This window comes from Oncorhynchus nerka, linkage group LG15 (assembly GCF_034236695.1).
Source record: "Oncorhynchus nerka isolate Pitt River linkage group LG15, Oner_Uvic_2.0, whole genome shotgun sequence".
NCBI lineage: Eukaryota > Metazoa > Chordata > Actinopteri > Salmoniformes > Salmonidae > Oncorhynchus > Oncorhynchus nerka.
This window is the reverse complement of record NC_088410.1, coordinates 15,981,399-15,998,949: the sequence shown is the minus strand read 5'-3', so window position 1 is coordinate 15,998,949 and position 17,551 is coordinate 15,981,399. Positions and strand designations below refer to the sequence as shown.

General features: G+C 43.7%; 1 protein-coding gene and 1 pseudogene across 1 annotated transcript in view; both read right to left on the bottom strand.

The window, feature by feature from the left end:
* LOC115127636 (epsin-3-like) overlaps positions 1-11,998 on the bottom strand; it is a 35,300-nt pseudogene extending 23,302 nt beyond the window's left edge.
* Positions 11,999-13,898: 1,900 nt separating this feature from the next.
* Positions 13,899-17,551, bottom strand: part of mycbpap (mycbp associated protein) — a 42,959-nt gene continuing 39,306 nt past the window's right edge. Inside the window, exon 18 of the mRNA XM_065000661.1 lies at positions 13,899-15,242. Within this exon, the coding sequence (XP_064856733.1) occupies positions 14,991-15,242 (252 nt within the window). The 3' untranslated portion in view covers positions 13,899-14,990. The remainder of the gene's footprint in view (positions 15,243-17,551) is intronic.

Sequence of the window (17,551 nt, the reverse complement as noted above, 5' to 3'; positions counted from 1 at the left end):
GGCAGCATCATGGTTTGGGCCTGCTTTTCTTCAGCAGGGACAGGGAAGATGGTTAAAATTGATGGGAAGATGGATGGAGCCAAATACAGGACCATTCTGGAAGAAAACCTGATGGAGTCTGCAAAAGACCTGAGACTGGGACGGAGATTTGTCTTCCAACAAGACAATGATCCAAAACATAAAGCAAAATCTACAATGGAATGGTTCAAAAATAAACATATCCAGGTGTTAGAATGGCCAAGTCAAAGTCCAGACCTGAATCCAATCGAGAATCTGTGGAAAGAACTGAAAACTGCTGTTCACAAATGCTCTCCATCCAACCTCACTGAGCTGTTTTGCAAGGAGGAATGGGAAAAAATTTCAGTCTCTCGATGTGCAAAACTGATAGACATACCCCAAGCGACTTACAGCTGTAATCGCAGCAAAAGGTGACGCTACAAAGTATTAACTTAAGGGGGCTGAATCATTTTGCACACCCAATTTTTCAGTTTTTGATTTGTTAAAAAAGTTTGAAATATCCAATAAATGTCATTCCACTTCATGATTGTGTCCCACTTGTTGATTCTTCACAAAAAAATACAGTTTTATATATTTATGTTTGAAGCCTGAAATGTGGCAAAAGGTCGCAAAGTTCAAGGGGGCCGAATACTTTCGCAAGGCACTGTACCTGACATTACATGACACCACACTGCTACCGGACATTACACCACAGTGTTACCTGACATTACACCACAGTGTTACCTGACATTACACCACAGTGTTACCTGACATTACACCACAGTGTTACCTGACATTACACCACAGTGTTACCTGACATTTACCTGACATTACATTACACCACAGTGTTACCTGACATTACACCACAGTGTTACCTGACATTACATTACACCACAGTGCTACCTGACATTACACCACAGTGTTACCTGACATTACACCACAGTGTTACCTGACATTACACCACAGTGTTACCTGACATTACATTACACCACAGTGTTACCTGACATTACACCACAGTGTTACCTGACATTACACCACAGTGTTACCTGACATTACACCACAGTGTTACCTGACATTACACCACAGTGTTACCTGACATTACATTACACCACAGTGTTACCTGACATTACATTACACCACAGTGTTACCTGACATTACATTACACCACAGTGCTACCTGACATTACACCACAGTGCTACCTGACATTACACCACAGTGTTACCTGACATTACACCACAGCGTTACCTGATTACACCACAGTGTTACCTGACATTACACCACAGCGTTACCTGACATTACATTACACCACAGCGTTACCTGACATTACATTACACCACAGTGTTACCTGACATGACATTACACCACAGTGTTACCTGACATTACACCACAGCGACACCTGACATTACATTACACCACAGCGTTACCTGACATTACACCACAGTGTTACCTGACATTACATTACACCTGACATTACACCACAGTATTACCTGACATTACATGCTACCTGACATTACACCACAGTGTTACCTGACATTACACCACAGTGCTACACATTACACCACAGTGTTACCTGACATTACACCACAGTGTTACCTGACATTACACCACAGTGTTACCTGACATTACATTACACCACAGTGTTACCTGACATTACACCACAGTGCTACCTGACATTACACCACAGTGCTACCTGACATTACATTACACCACAGTGTTACCTGACATTACACCACAGTGTTACCTGACATTACACCACAGCGTTACCTGACATTACACCACAGTATTACCTGACATTACACCACAGTGCTACCTGACATTACACCACAGTGTTACCTGACATTACACCACAGTGCTACCTGACATTACACCACAGTGTTACCTGACATTACATTACACCACAGTGTTACCTGACATTACACCACACAGTGTTACCTGTTACATTACACCACAGTGTTACCTGACATTACATTACACCACCACAGTGTTACCTGACATTACACCACAGTGTTACCTGACATTACATTACACCACAGTGCTACCTGACATTACACCACAGTGTTACCTGACATTACATTACACCACAGTGTTACCTGACATTACACCACAGTGTTACCTGACATTACATTACACCACAGTGTTACCTGACATTACACCACAGTGTTACACATTACACCACAGTGACATTACACCACAGTGTTACCTGACATTACACCACAGTGTTACCTGACATTACACCACAGTGCTTACCTGACATTACACCACAGTGTTACCTGACATTACACCACAGTTACCTGACATTACACACAGTGTTACCTGACATTACACCACAGTGTTACCTGACATTACACCACAGTGTTACCTGACATTACACCACAGTGTTACCTGACATTACACCACAGTGTTACCTGACATTACACCACAGTGTTACCTGACATTACACCACAGTGTTACCTGACATTACACCACAGTGTTACCTGACATTACACCACAGTGTTACCTGACATTACACCACAGTGTTACCTGACATTACACCACAGTGTTACCTGACATTACACCACAGTGTTACCTGACATTACACCACAGTGTTACCTGACATTACACCACAGTGTTACCTGACATTACACCACAGTGTTACCTGACATTACACCACAGTGTTACCTGACATTACACCACAGTGTTACCTGACATTACACCACAGTGTTACCTGACATTACACCACAGTGTTACCTGACATTACACCACAGTGTTACCTGTTGACATTACACCACAGTGTTACCTGACATTACACCACAGTGTTACCTGACATTACACCACAGTGTTACCTGACATTACACCACAGTGTTACCTGACATTACACCACAGTGTTACCTGACATTACATTACACCACAGTGTTACCTGACATTACACCACAGTGTTACCTGACATTACACCACAGTGTTACCTGACATTACACCACAGTGTTACCTGACATTACACCACAGTGCTACCTGACATTACATTACACCACAGTGTTACCTGACATTACACCACAGTGCTACCTGACATTACACCACAGTGTTACCTGACATTACATTACACCACAGTGTTACCTGACATTACACCACAGCGCTACCTGACATTACACCACAGTGTTACCTGACATTACACCACAGTGTTACCTGACATTACACCACAGTGTTACCTGACATTACATTACACCACAGTGTTACCTGACATTACACCACAGCGCTACCTGACATTACACCACAGCGCTACCTGACATTACACCACAGTGTTACCTGACATTACACCACAGTGTTACCTGACATTACACCACAGTGTTACCTGACATTACACCACAGTGTTACCTAAATAATCCAGCCGGGGCCCACAGGTGGGAACACAACTTTCTACAACACACAGCAGGAAATAATAAAATATAGTAGAGTTAGTTACAGTCACCTTGATCTCTGCCTCAGAGTAGTTGTGAACGATGTTCTTCACCTGGCGACGCAACGCAGAGGTCGTCATGGTTACTCGTGTTGGGGGGGGTGGAGGGGCGTAAGGTAAATGTTAGAGGGAGTGGGGTAAGGGGGTTGGGATGAAAGGGAGGAGGAGGGAGGTAGTTGAGGCGGTAGTCTCCGCTCTTTAGAGAGGGGGTCAGAGGGACCACTAGAAGAGAGAGAGAGAGGGGGATAGGGAGGGAGAGAAGGAGAAAGGAGAGAAAGACAGAAGAAACAGAGCGATAGTCAGAGAATTAAACTCTAAAATAACAATTAAAATGTGTTAATACAAGTCAATCATCATCAACTCAACTGCTCCTTAGTTAATTAGCTAATTATCCAGTAATATGACTACGAAACACCTCAACTGTTAAATAGCTAGTTACCATATTCCCCATATAGTGAACCCTATTCCATATATAGTGAACCCTATTCCCCATAGAGTGAACCCTATTCCCCATATAGTGAACCCTATTCCCCATATAGTGAACCCTATTCCATATATAGTGAACCCTATTCCATATATAGTGAACCCTATTCCATATATAGTGAACCCTATTCCATATACAGCGAACCCTATTCCATATATAGTGAACCCTATTCTATATATAGTGAACCCTATTCCATATATAGTGAACCCTATTCCCCATAGAGTGAACCATATTCCATATACAGTGAACCCTATTCCATATACAGTGAACCCTATTCCATATATAGTGAACCATATTCCATATACAGTGAACCCTATTCCATATATTCCATATATAGTGAACCCTATTCCATATAACCCTATTCCATATATAGTGAACCCTATTCCATATATAGTGAACCCTATTCCATATATAGTGAACCCTATTCCATATATAGTGAACCCTATTCCATATATAGTGAACCCTATTCCATATATAGTTAACCCTATTCCATATACAGCAAACCCTATTCCATATATAGTGAACCCTATTCTATATATAGTGAACCCTATTCCATATATAGTGAACCCTCTTCCTCATATAGTGAACCCTATTCCATATATAGTGAACCCTCTTCCTCATATAGTGAACTCTATTCCTCATATAGTGATCCCTATTCCTCATATAGTGATCCCTATTCCTCATATAGTGAACTCTATTCCTCATATAGTGATCCCTATTCCTCATATAGTGATCCCTATTCCTCATATAGTGAACCCTATTCCTCATATAGTGAACTCTATTCCTCATAGAGCGAACCATATTCCTCATCTAGGTAACCATATTCCATATATAGTAAATCATATTCCCTATATAGTGCATCATATTCCCTATATAGTGCATCATATTCCCTATATAGTGCATCATATTCCCTATATAGTGCATCATATTCCCTATATAGTGCATCATATTCCCTATATAGTGCATCATATTCCCTATATAGTGCATATAGTGCATCATATTCCCTATATAGTGCATCATATTCCCTATATAGTGCATCATATTCCCTATATAGTGCATCATATTCCCTATATAGTGCATCATATTCCCTATATAGTGAATCATATTCCCCATATAGTGAACCATATTCCATATATAGTGAACCATATTCCATTTAGTGCACTACTCGTAACAAGAGCCCTACAGGCCCTGGTCTAATGTAGTGTCCTTTATATGTGAATTAGGGTGCCATTTGGGACGAATCCTGAAGAGAGGATTTATTGTCCTGTGGCCAATGCTGAATTTGTTGCCTTGCAGCCTGCAGACCAAGTCAGTTTCCTGCAACAAATTCAGACTGAACCATTAGATACTAACCTAACCACTGATCTAGGACCAGATTACACTTTCCTAATACTAACCTGAACCATTAGATACTAACCTAAACACTGATCTAGGACCAGATTACACTTCCCTACACTTCCCATTAGAGGGAAAACACATAACTGACCTTAGATCAGGGTGTAGGGGGAACCGTATTCTACTTGTGAACAGGAAGTAGGTCATAAAAAGTGGCACTATTGATGTGTCTGGCAGAGCTCGGTCTTATCCAGGCCAACACACACACACACCCTCTCACGCACAGGACACACACACACCCTCTCACGCACAGGACACACACACACTGTAACCCACTTTCACATCTAAACTCATATATTACCAGAGACATTAGGGACTTATCTCTTAAGAGCTGTGACTGTATTTCTCTCATGTATCTGGCTCCTGTGTACTTCAGACTGTGTTCACATCACAATTAACCCGTTTAAACCAGTGTTTCTTCATCCTGGTTCTGGGGACCCAAACGGGGTGCATTTATATTTTGGCCTCAGCACGACACACTTGATCCCACTAATCACAGGTTTGATCATGAGTTGATGAGTGGAATCAGGTGTGTTAGTGCTATAGGGGCAAATCAGGTGTGTTAGTGCTATAGGGGCAAATCAGGTGTGTTAGTGCTATAGGGGCAAATCAGGTGTGTTATAGTAGTGCTATAGGGGCAAATCAGGTCAGGTGTGTTAGTGCTATAGGGGCAAATCAGGTGTGTTAGTGCTATAGGGGCAAATCAGGTGTGTTAGTGCTATAGGGGCAAATCAGCTGTGTTAGTGCTATAGGGGCAAATCAGGTGTGTTAGTGCTATAGGGGCAAATCAGGTGTGTTACTGCTGTAGGGGCAAATCAGGTGTGTTACTGCTATAGGGGCAAATCAGGTGTGTTAGTGCTATAGGGGCAAATCAGGTGTGTTACTGCTGTAGGGGCAAATCAGGTGTGTTACTGCTGTAGGGGCAAATCAGGTGTGTTAGTGCTATAGGGGCAAATCAGGTGTGTTAGTGCTATAGGGGCAACAACTCAAATGTGCTGCCCTTTGGCTGCATTCACACAAGCTGACCAATTAGGATACTTTGTCCAATTATTGTCTCAGTTTGCAAACAGGGTCTTAGTTCTCTATTTCAAATGTCCTCCTATAGGACGGCTTGTTCTACAGCCGTCCTCCAATAGGATGTTAGGATGAACAGAACAGTCACAGAATGCTTTGTCCTGCAGTAGTGCTGACTTCAGCAATATCACTGAAGAACTGCAATAAACACTGAAAGAAAGAAAGAGAGAGAGGGAGAGAAGAAGAGAGAGACGAAGGGAAAGGAGAGAGAGGGAAAGGAGAGGAGAGAGAGGGAGGGAAAGGAGAGGAGAGAGAGGGAGGGAAAGGAGAGGAGAGAGGGAGAGAAGAAGAGAGAGAGGGAGGGAAAGGAGAGGAGAGAGGGAGAGAGGAAGGAAAAGGAGAGAGAGGGAGGGAAAGGAGAGGAGAGAGAGGGAGAGAGGAAGAGAGAGGGAGGGAAAGGAGAGGAGAGAGACTTGAGGACACAGAGAAAATAAAGAATAGAGACATCAGCAGTTCAATCAGTATCACCTTTCTGACAAATCATCTCTAGCTCTCTCTCTCTCTCTCACACACACACACGTCAATTTGGGTATGCTGACACAAACATGACCTCCTTGCCAGTTCTCAATGAAGAGAGAGTGAGAGATGGCGAGATAGAGGAGAGAAAGGAGAGAGAGAGAGAGAGAGGAGAGAGAGAGGGGAGAGAGAGGGGAGAGAGAGAGGAGAGAGAGGGGAGAGAGGAGAGAGAGAGAGAGGGAGAGAGAGGAGAGAGGTGAGAGAGAGAGGGGGAGAGAGAGAGGAGAGAGGGAGGGAGAGAGGTGAGAGAGAGAGGAGAGAGGGGGGAGAAAGGGGAGAGAAAGTGGGGAGAGAGAGGAGAGAGAGGGGGAGAGAGAGAGGAGAGATGGGAGGGAGAGGAGAGAGAGAGGGGGAGAGAGAGAGGAGAGATGGGAGGGAGAGAGGAGAGAGGTGAGAGAGAGAGGAGAGAGGGGAGAGAAAGGGGAGAGAAAGTGGGGAGAGAGGAGAGAGGAGCGAAACTTGAGGAGAAAATAAAGAATGGAGATATCAGCAGTTCAGAGATTTCAGTGAAGGGATGTAGAAGCCCTGTTCTTCTTCTACCCTTGAATTCCTCTTTCCCCCCAGTAACATCAGTCCAATCAACATGGGCTGTCCCCTGTAAGGGTCCTTGTAGCAGATGTGTGACAGAGCCCTCATTGGGTCATTGAACGTGGAGGAGAACTGCAGCTCGTGGTGCCCACAGCGTGTTTCATCTGTCGTGGAAATTCAGTACTGAGAGAGATTGTTTGAAGAAATGACAATCATCTTTATTTAATATGGATTAATTATTGCTAAAACGAGGCTGGTCGATCCCCCACCCTTGAGTGTTGGACCGAGTAACCTAACCTTTACACAAATGCAGAGTACTATATATAGCTGACACTAACAATGCTCAGTCATGGTAGGTTCAGCCCCCCTCATGCAGGCCAAGGAGCATCATAAGCCACTCTGGGTTCATCCTGTCGTTATCTGCACGTGGATGTTGTATTAACCCCACCCTGGCGTAGTTTCCCAGATGCAAGGATGATTTAGAGACAACGAGGAATTGTTCTAAACCCCTCCTGGCTCTCTCTATCTCGGTTACACCCACCACATCTTGTCGATGTAATGCAGTCTTTAACTCATTTGTCAGCTCAAGCCACCTCTAGTGACCAGATTAGCCGCAGGGAACTAGAGTAGAGACCATAAAACACAGCATTAGCAGGACATAAATATCTTACTGTTTGTTCAGTAAATAATTGTTTACTAATTAATATCAAACAAATCAGGTAAGTATGTAATTTGTCCCGCGTCCCTCTGTTTACGGTCAGGGAAGAAGAGGAGCAGCTGCCTTTGACAGGTGGGGATGCAAGGTGTCTATTCCCAGCAGTGTCACACACCCCTGCTATCCATGCAGTAGCCCGCTGTAGGTTACTAGGCTATTCAATTAAATATACAGTACATGTCAAATGTTTGGACACACCTGCTCATTCAAGGGTTTTTCTTTATTTCTTTATTCACTATTTTCTACATTGTAGAATAATAGTGAAGACATCAAAACTATGGAATAACACACATGAAATCATGTCGTAACCAAAAACATTTTAAACAAATCAAAATATATTTTAGATTCTTCAAAGTAGCCACCCTTTGCCTTGATGACAGATTTTCACACTCTTGGCATTCTCTCAACCAGCTTCATGAGGTAGTCACCTGGAATGCATTTCAATTAACAGGTGTGTCTTGTTAAAAGTACATTTGTGTAATTTATTTCCTTCTTAATGAGTTTGATGCCAGTTGTGTTGTGACAAGGTAGGGGTGGTATACAGAAGACAGCCCTATTTGGTAAAAGACCAAGTCCATATTATGGCGAGAACAGCTCAAATAAGCAAAAACTAAATGACAGTCCATCATTACTTTAAGACATGAAGGTCAGTCAATCCGCTAAATTTCAGGGACTTAGAAAGTTTCTTCAAGTGCAGTTGCAAAAACCACCAAGCGCTATGATAAAACTGGCTCTCATGAGGACCGCCACAGGAACGGAAGACCCAGAAGTAACTCTGCTGCTGAGGACAAGTTCATTACATTTACATTTATTTAGAATTACCAGCCTCAGAAGTTGCAGCCCAGATAAATGTTTCAAACATTATTAAGTAACAGACACATCTCAACATCAGCTGTGCTGAGGAGACTGCATAAATCAGACCTCCGTGGTCGAATTGCGGCAAAGAGATTATTGCGGCAAAGAAATTCGAGGCACATTAAACCATCATGGCTACCAAAGCATTCTGCAGCGATACACCATCCATTTTTTTTATTTTATTTAACCATTATTTAAACTAAGCAAGTCAGTTAAGAACAAATTCTTATTAATAATGACCGCCTACCCCGGCCAAACCCTAACCCAGACTCCTCTGGGCCAATTGTGTGTCGCCCTATGGGACTCCCAATCACGGCCGGTTGTGATACAGCCTGGAATAAAACCAGGGTCTGTAGTGACGCCTCTAGTACTGAGATGCAATGCCTTTGACCGATGTGCCACTCAAGAGTCCTATCTGGGTGGCGCTTAGTGGGACTATCATTTGTTTTTAACTGGACAATGATCCAACAGTGCTCAGGATATGTGGGAACTCCTTCAAGACTGTTGGAAAAGCATTCCAGGTGAAGCTGGTTGAGAGAATGCCAAGAGTGTGCAAAGCTGTCATCAAGGCAAAGGGTGGATACTTATATAAAATATAAAATATATTTAGATTTGTTTAACACTTTTTTGCTTACTCAATGATTCCATATGTGTTATTTTGTAGTTGTGGTTTGTCTTCACTATTATTCTACAATGTAGAAAATAGTAAAACATTTAGAAAAACACAAGAATGAGTAGTTGTGTGCATAATGTTTAACTGGTACTGTATATAAACTGAGTCAGGGTCTTAACTTACTCTTGAGAATTAGAAAAGTACCATTTCTAAGTGTGTTTTTGTCCATCAGCATTTTTTCTCTTGTTCAAAAGTACCCAATTGTCATACTCGAGTAAAAGTAAAGATACCTTAATAGAAAGTTACTCAAGTAAAAGTGAAAGACAGCCAGTAAAATACTACTTGAGTAAAAGTCTAAAAGTATTTGGTTTTAAATATACTTAAGTATCAAAAGTAAAAAACTCAGAGATTATTTACAGATAGCCAGGGGCACACTCCAACACTCAGAGATTATTTACAGATAGCCAGGGGCACACTCCAAAACTCAGAGATTATTTACAGATAGCCAGGGGCACACTCCAACACTCAGAGATTATTTACAGATAGCCAGGGGCACACTCCAAAACTCAGAGATTATTTACAGATAGCCAGGGGCACACTCCAACACTCAGAGATTATTTACAGATAGGCAGGGGCACACTCCAACACTCAGAGATTATTTACAGATAGGCAGGGGCACACTCCAACACTCAGACATTATTTACAGATAGCCAGGGGCACACTCCAACACTCAGACATTATTTACAGATAGCCAGAGGCACACTCCAACACTCAGAGATTATTTACAGATAGCCAGGGGCACACTCCAACACTCAGTAATCCAACAGATTATTTACAAAAGATGCATTTGTGTTTAATGAATCCGTCAAGCCTGAGGCAGTAGGGATGACTACATGTTCTCTTGATAAGTGCTAACTATTTTCCTGTCCTGCTAAGCAATCCAAATGTAAGGAGTACTTTTTGGTGTCAGGGAAACTGCATGGAAGAAAAAGTACAATATTTTATTTGGAAATGTAGTGAAGTAAAAAAGTTGTCAAAAATATAAATAATACCCCCAAAAACGACTTAAAACACTTTAAAGTATTTTGACGTAAGTACTTTTACACCCCTGGTTGTCAGTCCCAATGTTAGATAACATTTTTTGATTGCAAGGTAAGGTCATCTACCCAGCTATTGAACCCTTGTAATAGGCCTAATCATCACCACATTACCAACAGGACACGGGGCATGTGCTCAGGGGCCCCTGACCTCCTGGGGGCCCCCATTGATTTTATTAGTCACTCCCACACATATCACTAAAACGTTCTGCCTGCGAGGTGGGGAGGTGCCCCTTGACCAAATCTCGCGTGTGGCCCCCAAAAGGCTAGATGAAGAACTGACTACTAAACTACCAAAGCAGCAAATATTCTTATGCAACGCGATGTGCTCATCGTCCAATCTGAGCTGTCAAGAAAACATGGCCACACTAACTAACCACAACATACACCCTCAAATTGCCTACACCACCTATACAACACAAATAAACTGCCAAATACTGTCAAACGAACTAATAGTCTATCGAAATCATCCAAGTTTCAGTAATAAAAAGCTTTGCCTATGTTAAAAAATAGCAGAAATTTGTATTAGTTTTTATGTCGCTGTAGCCTACAAACCCAGATGTCCTATGTGTTTAGTTTACCGCATTCTGTCCGTTCCGCTTACCTCTGCCATGATCACCTCCCTCCTCCTACACCAGGAACCATCCTCCTCTCCGCTCTCTCCCTCTCTCTGCAGTGTCGGTATTCCCCCAGCAGTACTAAACCACCGGTATCAGCAGCACTGAACCGTAGCACAGAGATGCAGCGAGTAAGGGAGCTACTATCGGTAGGCTATTCCCGAATGACAGACAAGCAGAATGCGGTGCTTCAGTCCGGTGCGTGGAACGGCAGTGGAATTCCGAAGGGACGTGTGGTCTGTTCCTTTTCGGGTGAAGTTGCGAGACACGAGGAGGGCAGCAACCGTGAAATCCGCATAGGACAACCAACGGCATGGCACACTCACGCGCCCACTCACACACGCACGCACGCATGGCAGGTACCCGTACACACAGCTGAGAGAGGGAGAGCGCGGGATGGGGGTGGATACTGGGTAGTGGGTAGGATGCAGTCAGCATTTAACCCACGCTCCTCCGACGCAGAATCAGTGTGTGAGTGAGGTTGCTAGGTATGACAACCACATCTCACAGTCATAGTAAGTCAACAAAGATAGGAAGTTCACAAAGCAAGTTTATTGATGTCATAGTGAGGAAATAAACCTCTGCACCTGTGATGGATTCTCTGTACAAATGTGTGTGTTAGGGAAGAGTGGAATTTATTATAGTGTGATTAGAGAGCTGTGTGTGTGTGTGTGTGTGTGTGTCAGCTCAAGTCTGTTCCTCTGCAGACTCATCCAACAGCACACACAGAGAATCCACTAAGCCTTCCATTAGAATATACACCTGGAAGAGAAAGACAGACAGACAGAGAGAGAGAGAGAGGGGGGATAAAGGAAGAGACAGAGAGAGGAAGGGAGAGAGGGAGAGAGAGAGAGGAAGGAAGAGAAGGAGAAAGAGAGAGAAGGAAGAGAGAGAGAGAAAGGAAGAGAGAGGAAGGAAGAGGGAGAAAAAGAGAGAGAGAGAGAGAGAGAGAGAGAAAGGAAGAGAGAGAGAGGGGGGATAAAGGAAGAGAGGGAGAGAGGAAGGGAGAGAGGGAGAAAGAGAGAGAGAGAAAGGAAGAGAGAGAGAGAGAAAGGAAGAGATAGGAAGGAAGAGGGAGAAAGAGAGAGAGCGACAGAGAGAGAGAAACGAAGAGAGAAAGGAAGAGAGAGAGAGAGGAAGGAAGAGAGAGAGAGAGAGAGAAAAGAAGAGAGAGAGAGAGGAAGGAAGAGAGGGAGAGAGAGAGAAACGAAGAGAGAAAGGAAGAGAGAGAGAGAGGAAGGAAGAGAGGGAGAGAGAGAGAAAAGAAGAGAGAGAGAGAAAGGAAGAAAGGAAGAAAGAGAGAGAGCGACAGAGAGAGAGGGAGAAAGAGAGAGCGACAGAGAGAGAGAGAGAAACGAAGAGAGAGAGAGAGAGGAAGGAAGAGAGGGAGAAAGAGAGAGCAACAGACAGAGAGAGAGAGGGGGGAGATAACAGCAGTGTTAGTAAGCGATTTCAGATAAAGGATTATGGTTATTACAAAAGTACTAATATTACACAAGTAGTGTCTATAGTACAGATCTACAGTAGAGACTGTGTGGTGGTCCTGGTAGTATAGTATAGTACAGCAGGCTCTACAGTAGAGACTGTGTGGTGGTCCTGGTAGTATAGTATAGCAGATCTACAGTAGAGACTGTGTGGTGGTCCTGGTAGTATAGTATAGTACAGCAGATCTACAGTAGAGACTGTGTGGTGGTCCTGGTAGTATAGTATAGTATAGCAGATCTACAGTAGAGACTGTTTAGTAGTCCTGGTAGTATAGTATAGTACAGCAGATCTACAGTAGAGACCGTGTGGTGGTCCTGGTAGTATAGTATAGCAGATCTACAGTAGAGACTGTGTGGTGGTCCTGGTAGTATAGTATAGTACAGCAGATCTACAGTAGAGACTGTTTAGTAGTCCTGGTAGTATAGTATAGTACAGCAGATCTACAGTAGAGACTGTGTGGTGGTCCTGGTAGTATAGTATAGTGTACTAGCCTGTTGGTGCAGCTGTCTCCTGTATTTGTCCTGTAGTATAGTATAGTACAGCAGATCTACAGTAGAGACAGTGTGGTGGTCCTGGTAGTATAGTATAGTAGTAGATCTAGCCTGTTGAGACTGCAGTAGTCTCTGTATTTGTCCTGTAGTTCAGGCTCTACAGTAGAGACAGTGTGGTGGTCCTGGTAGTATAGTATAGTGTACTAGCCTGTTGGTGCAGTATAGTATAGCAGATCTACAGTAGTTTTAGTCCTGTAGTTCAGGCTCTACAGTAGAGACTGTGTGGTGGTCCTGGTAGTATAGTATAGTACAGCAGATCTACAGTGCAGACTGTGTGGTCCTGGTAGTTGTCCTAGTTCAGATCTACAGTAGAGACTGTGTGGTGGTCCTGGTAGTATAGTATAGTGTACTAGCCTGTTGGTGCAGCTGTCTCCTGTATTTGTCCTGTAGTTCAGGCTCTACAGTAGAGTCAGTGTGGTGGTCCTGGTAGTATAGTATAGTGTACTAGCCTGTTGGTGCAGCTGTCTCCTGTTTTTGTCCTGTAGTTCAGGCTCTACAGTAGAGTCAGTGTGGTGGTCCTGGTAGTATAGTATAGTGTACTAGCCTGTTGGTGCAGCCGTCTCCTGTATTTGTCCTGTAGTTCAGGCTCTACAGTAGAGTCAGTGTGGTGGTCCTGGTAGTATAGTATAGTGTACTAGCCTGTTGGTGCAGCTGTCTCCTGCATTTGTCCTGTAGTTCAGGCTCTACAGTAGAGTCAGTGTGGTGGTCCTGGTAGTATAGTATAGTGTACTAGCCTGTTGGTGCAGCTGTCTCCTGTATTTGTCCTGTAGTTCAGGCTCTACAGTAGAGTCAGTGTGGTGGTCCTGGTAGTATAGTATAGTGTACTAGCCTGTTGGTGCAGCTGTCTCCTGTATTTGTCCTGTAGTTCAGGCTCTACAGTAGAGTCAGTGTGGTGGTCCTGGTAGTATAGTATAGTGTACTAGCCTGTTGGTGCAGCTGTCTCCTGTATTTGTCCTGTAGTTCAGGCTCTACAGTAGAGTCAGTGTGGTGGTCCTGGTAGTATAGTATAGTGTACTAGCCTGTTGGTGCAGCTGTCTCCTGTATTTGTCCTGTAGTTCAGGCTCTACAGTAGAGTCAGTGTGGTGGTCCTGGTAGTATAGTATAGTGTACTAGCCTGTTGGTGCAGCTGTCTCCTGTATTTGTCCTGTAGTTCAGGCTCTACAGTAGAGTCAGTGTGGTGGTCCTGGTAGTATAGTATAGTGTACTAGCCTGTTGGTGCAGCTGTCTCCTGTATTTGTCCTGTAGTTCAGGCTCTACAGTAGAGTCAGTGTGGTGGTCCTGGTAGTATAGTATAGTGTACTAGCCTGTTGGTGCAGCTGTCTCCTGTATTTGTCCTGTAGTTCAGGCTCTACAGTAGAGTCAGTGTGGTGGTCCTGGTAGTATAGTATAGTGTACTAGCCTGTTGGTGCAGCTGTCTCCTGTATTTGTCCTGTAGTTCAGGCTCTACAGTAGAGTCAGTGTGGTGGTCCTGGTAGTATAGTATAGTGTACTAGCCTGTTGGTGCAGCTGTCTCCTGTATTTGTCCTGTAGTTCAGGCTCTACAGTAGAGTCAGTGTGGTGGTCCTGGTAGTATAGTATAGTGTACTAGCCTGTTGGTGCAGCTGTCTCCTGTATTTGTCCTGTAGTTCAGGCTCTACAGTAGAGTCAGTGTGGTGGTCCTGGTAGTATAGTATAGTGTACTAGCCTGTTGGTGCAGCTGTCTCCTGTATTTGTCCTGTAGTCCAGGCTCTACAGTAGCGTCAGTGTGGTGGTCCTGGTAGTCACTCTCAGGGCTGGTTGTGGTGGAGGAGGGCTCTCTGCCTGGTTCTTTACCAGTCTTACCCCCAGGACGCTTGTCCCCTACCGCCACCTCCTCACGACCCTTCTTCTTACTGCCCGGACGCTCCTGGAAGAGAGCACAGGAGGCTGCTGAGGGGAGGACGGCTCTTAATAATAACGGCCGGAACAGAGCAAATGGAATGTCATCAAACACCAGGAAACCATGGAAACCATGTGTTTGATCTATTTGATACCATTCCACTTACGGTGCATTCTGAAAGTCTTCAGAGCCCTTGACTCCTTCCACATTTTGTTACGTTACAGCCTTATTCTAAAATTGATTGAATATATTTTTCCCCTAATCGATCTACACACAATACTCCATAATGACACATTTTTGCAAATGTATTACAAATAAAAAACTGAAATATCACATTTGCATAAGTATTCAGACCCTTTAAAATCAGTACTTTGTTTAAAGCACCTTTGGCAGCGATTACAGACTTGAGTCTTCTTGGGTATGACGCTACAAACTTGGCACACCTGTATTTGGGGAGTGTCTCCCATTCTTCTCTGAAGATCCTCTCAAGCTCTGTCAGGTTGGATGGGAAGTGTCGCTACACAGCTGTTTTCAGATCTCTCCAGAGATGTTTTATCAGGTTCAAGTCTGGGCTCTGGCTGGGCCACTCAATGACATTCAGAGACTTATCCCAAATCCACTCCTACGTTATCTTGGCTGTGTGCTTAGGGTTGTTGTCCTGTTGGAAGGTGAACCTTTGCAGCAGTCTGAAGTCCTGAGCGTTCTGGAGCAGGTTTTCATCAAGAATCTCTGTATTTTGCTCTGTTAATCATTCCCTCCATCCGGACTAGTCTTCCCAGTCCCTCCGCTGAAAAACATCTGTAACCACCATGCTTCACCGTAGGGATTGTGCCATGTTTCCTCCAGACGGGATGCTTGGCATTCAGGCCAAAGAGTTCAATCTTGGTTTCATCAGACCAGACAATCTTGTTTCTCATGGTCTGAGAGTCTTTAGGTGTCTTTTGGCAAACTCCAAGTGGGCTGTCATGTGCCTTTCACTGAGGGGTGGCTATCGTTTGGCCACTATCATGACTCTCCTGGCTGAGGATCCAAGGCCTCAGATCAGCTTGGCAAATGGCTGACGTTGACCAGACCCCTCTCATCACCCGCAGAAGAGGAGGGAGAGAGGGGGCGGTTTTGACACCTTAACTCTCTGTAAATTAGGTAGGAGGGGAATCTCCCTCTTTCTCTTCAGTATTGGTAAAGAAATGTCCCTTTCGTCTACAGAATACTTTTCCCGCCAAAACTGTAACGTCCGAAAGAAAGTGAATATTGGAACAATATTTCTAAGATATGAATGTTAAGAATGGTCAGTGGGGAGCTAAAGAATAATAATCATGTCATATTGCTTTTCATTTTGTGATGTTATTAAAAACTCTGTGAACCAAATATTGTATTGTAAGTCGCTCTGGATAAGAGCGTCTGCTAAATGACTTAAATGTAAATGTAAATGTAAATTGTAACTTAGGAACGAACCCCCTTTTGGCTGTCAAGTTTCTATCCAATAAATTGTGAATACAATATGAAGAACGATGAAAATAGTGTTGTTAAGATAGGAATGTGATTTTGTTTTTCTAATAGGATAATGGTTTTTCATGTCCTCTGCACATTAAATAGCCACGACCCGAATGAGGTCAGAAGAGCGTATCAGTGTGATGGAACCACCCTTTCCGACCAGAGTGCTTACAATGACTCGCTAAGAATTAACATACCAGACGAAAATACGTGAGACCGTGAACCACACGTTGAAATGGTTAGAAACTTTGAAACTCTCAACAAGAGGTGAAGAAAATGAACTCACCAGACCAGGACCCTGGCAGTCTGCAGCTGCGCGTGTAAAGTGAGTTTGGAACTTTGACTATCTACCCGAGGAAAAGAGGATAAGTTCACCTCAGACAATTACTGGTGTAAAGTGAGTTTGGAACTTTGACTATCTACCTGAGGAAAAGAGGATAAGTTCACCTCTGGTGGACAATTACTGGTGAATCATTGAAGCCACAGTCAACTAATAAGGAGGACATCTGGTGGACAATCAGAGCATTACACTCCCGGGAGAGCCCACCGAAACTACTTTCTGAGAGGGCTTGGTCCTGACCGAGATAGACGACGAACGAAGGCATTCAACACGTAAATGCATTCATTCTTTTCTTATTCCAAACGGCCGGTGGTTTGTGTGCAAAGTATATGATTAATGTGAAATGAGTCCTAGAACGTGTCCACGATAAGTGTCATTTTCCTCTCTGTCTCTCTTTCCCCCTCTCCATCTAACATTATGTTGTAACAAGCCGTCATATCTTTTCCTCTCTGTCTCTCTTTCCCCCTCTCCATCTAACATTATGTTGTAACAAGCCATCATA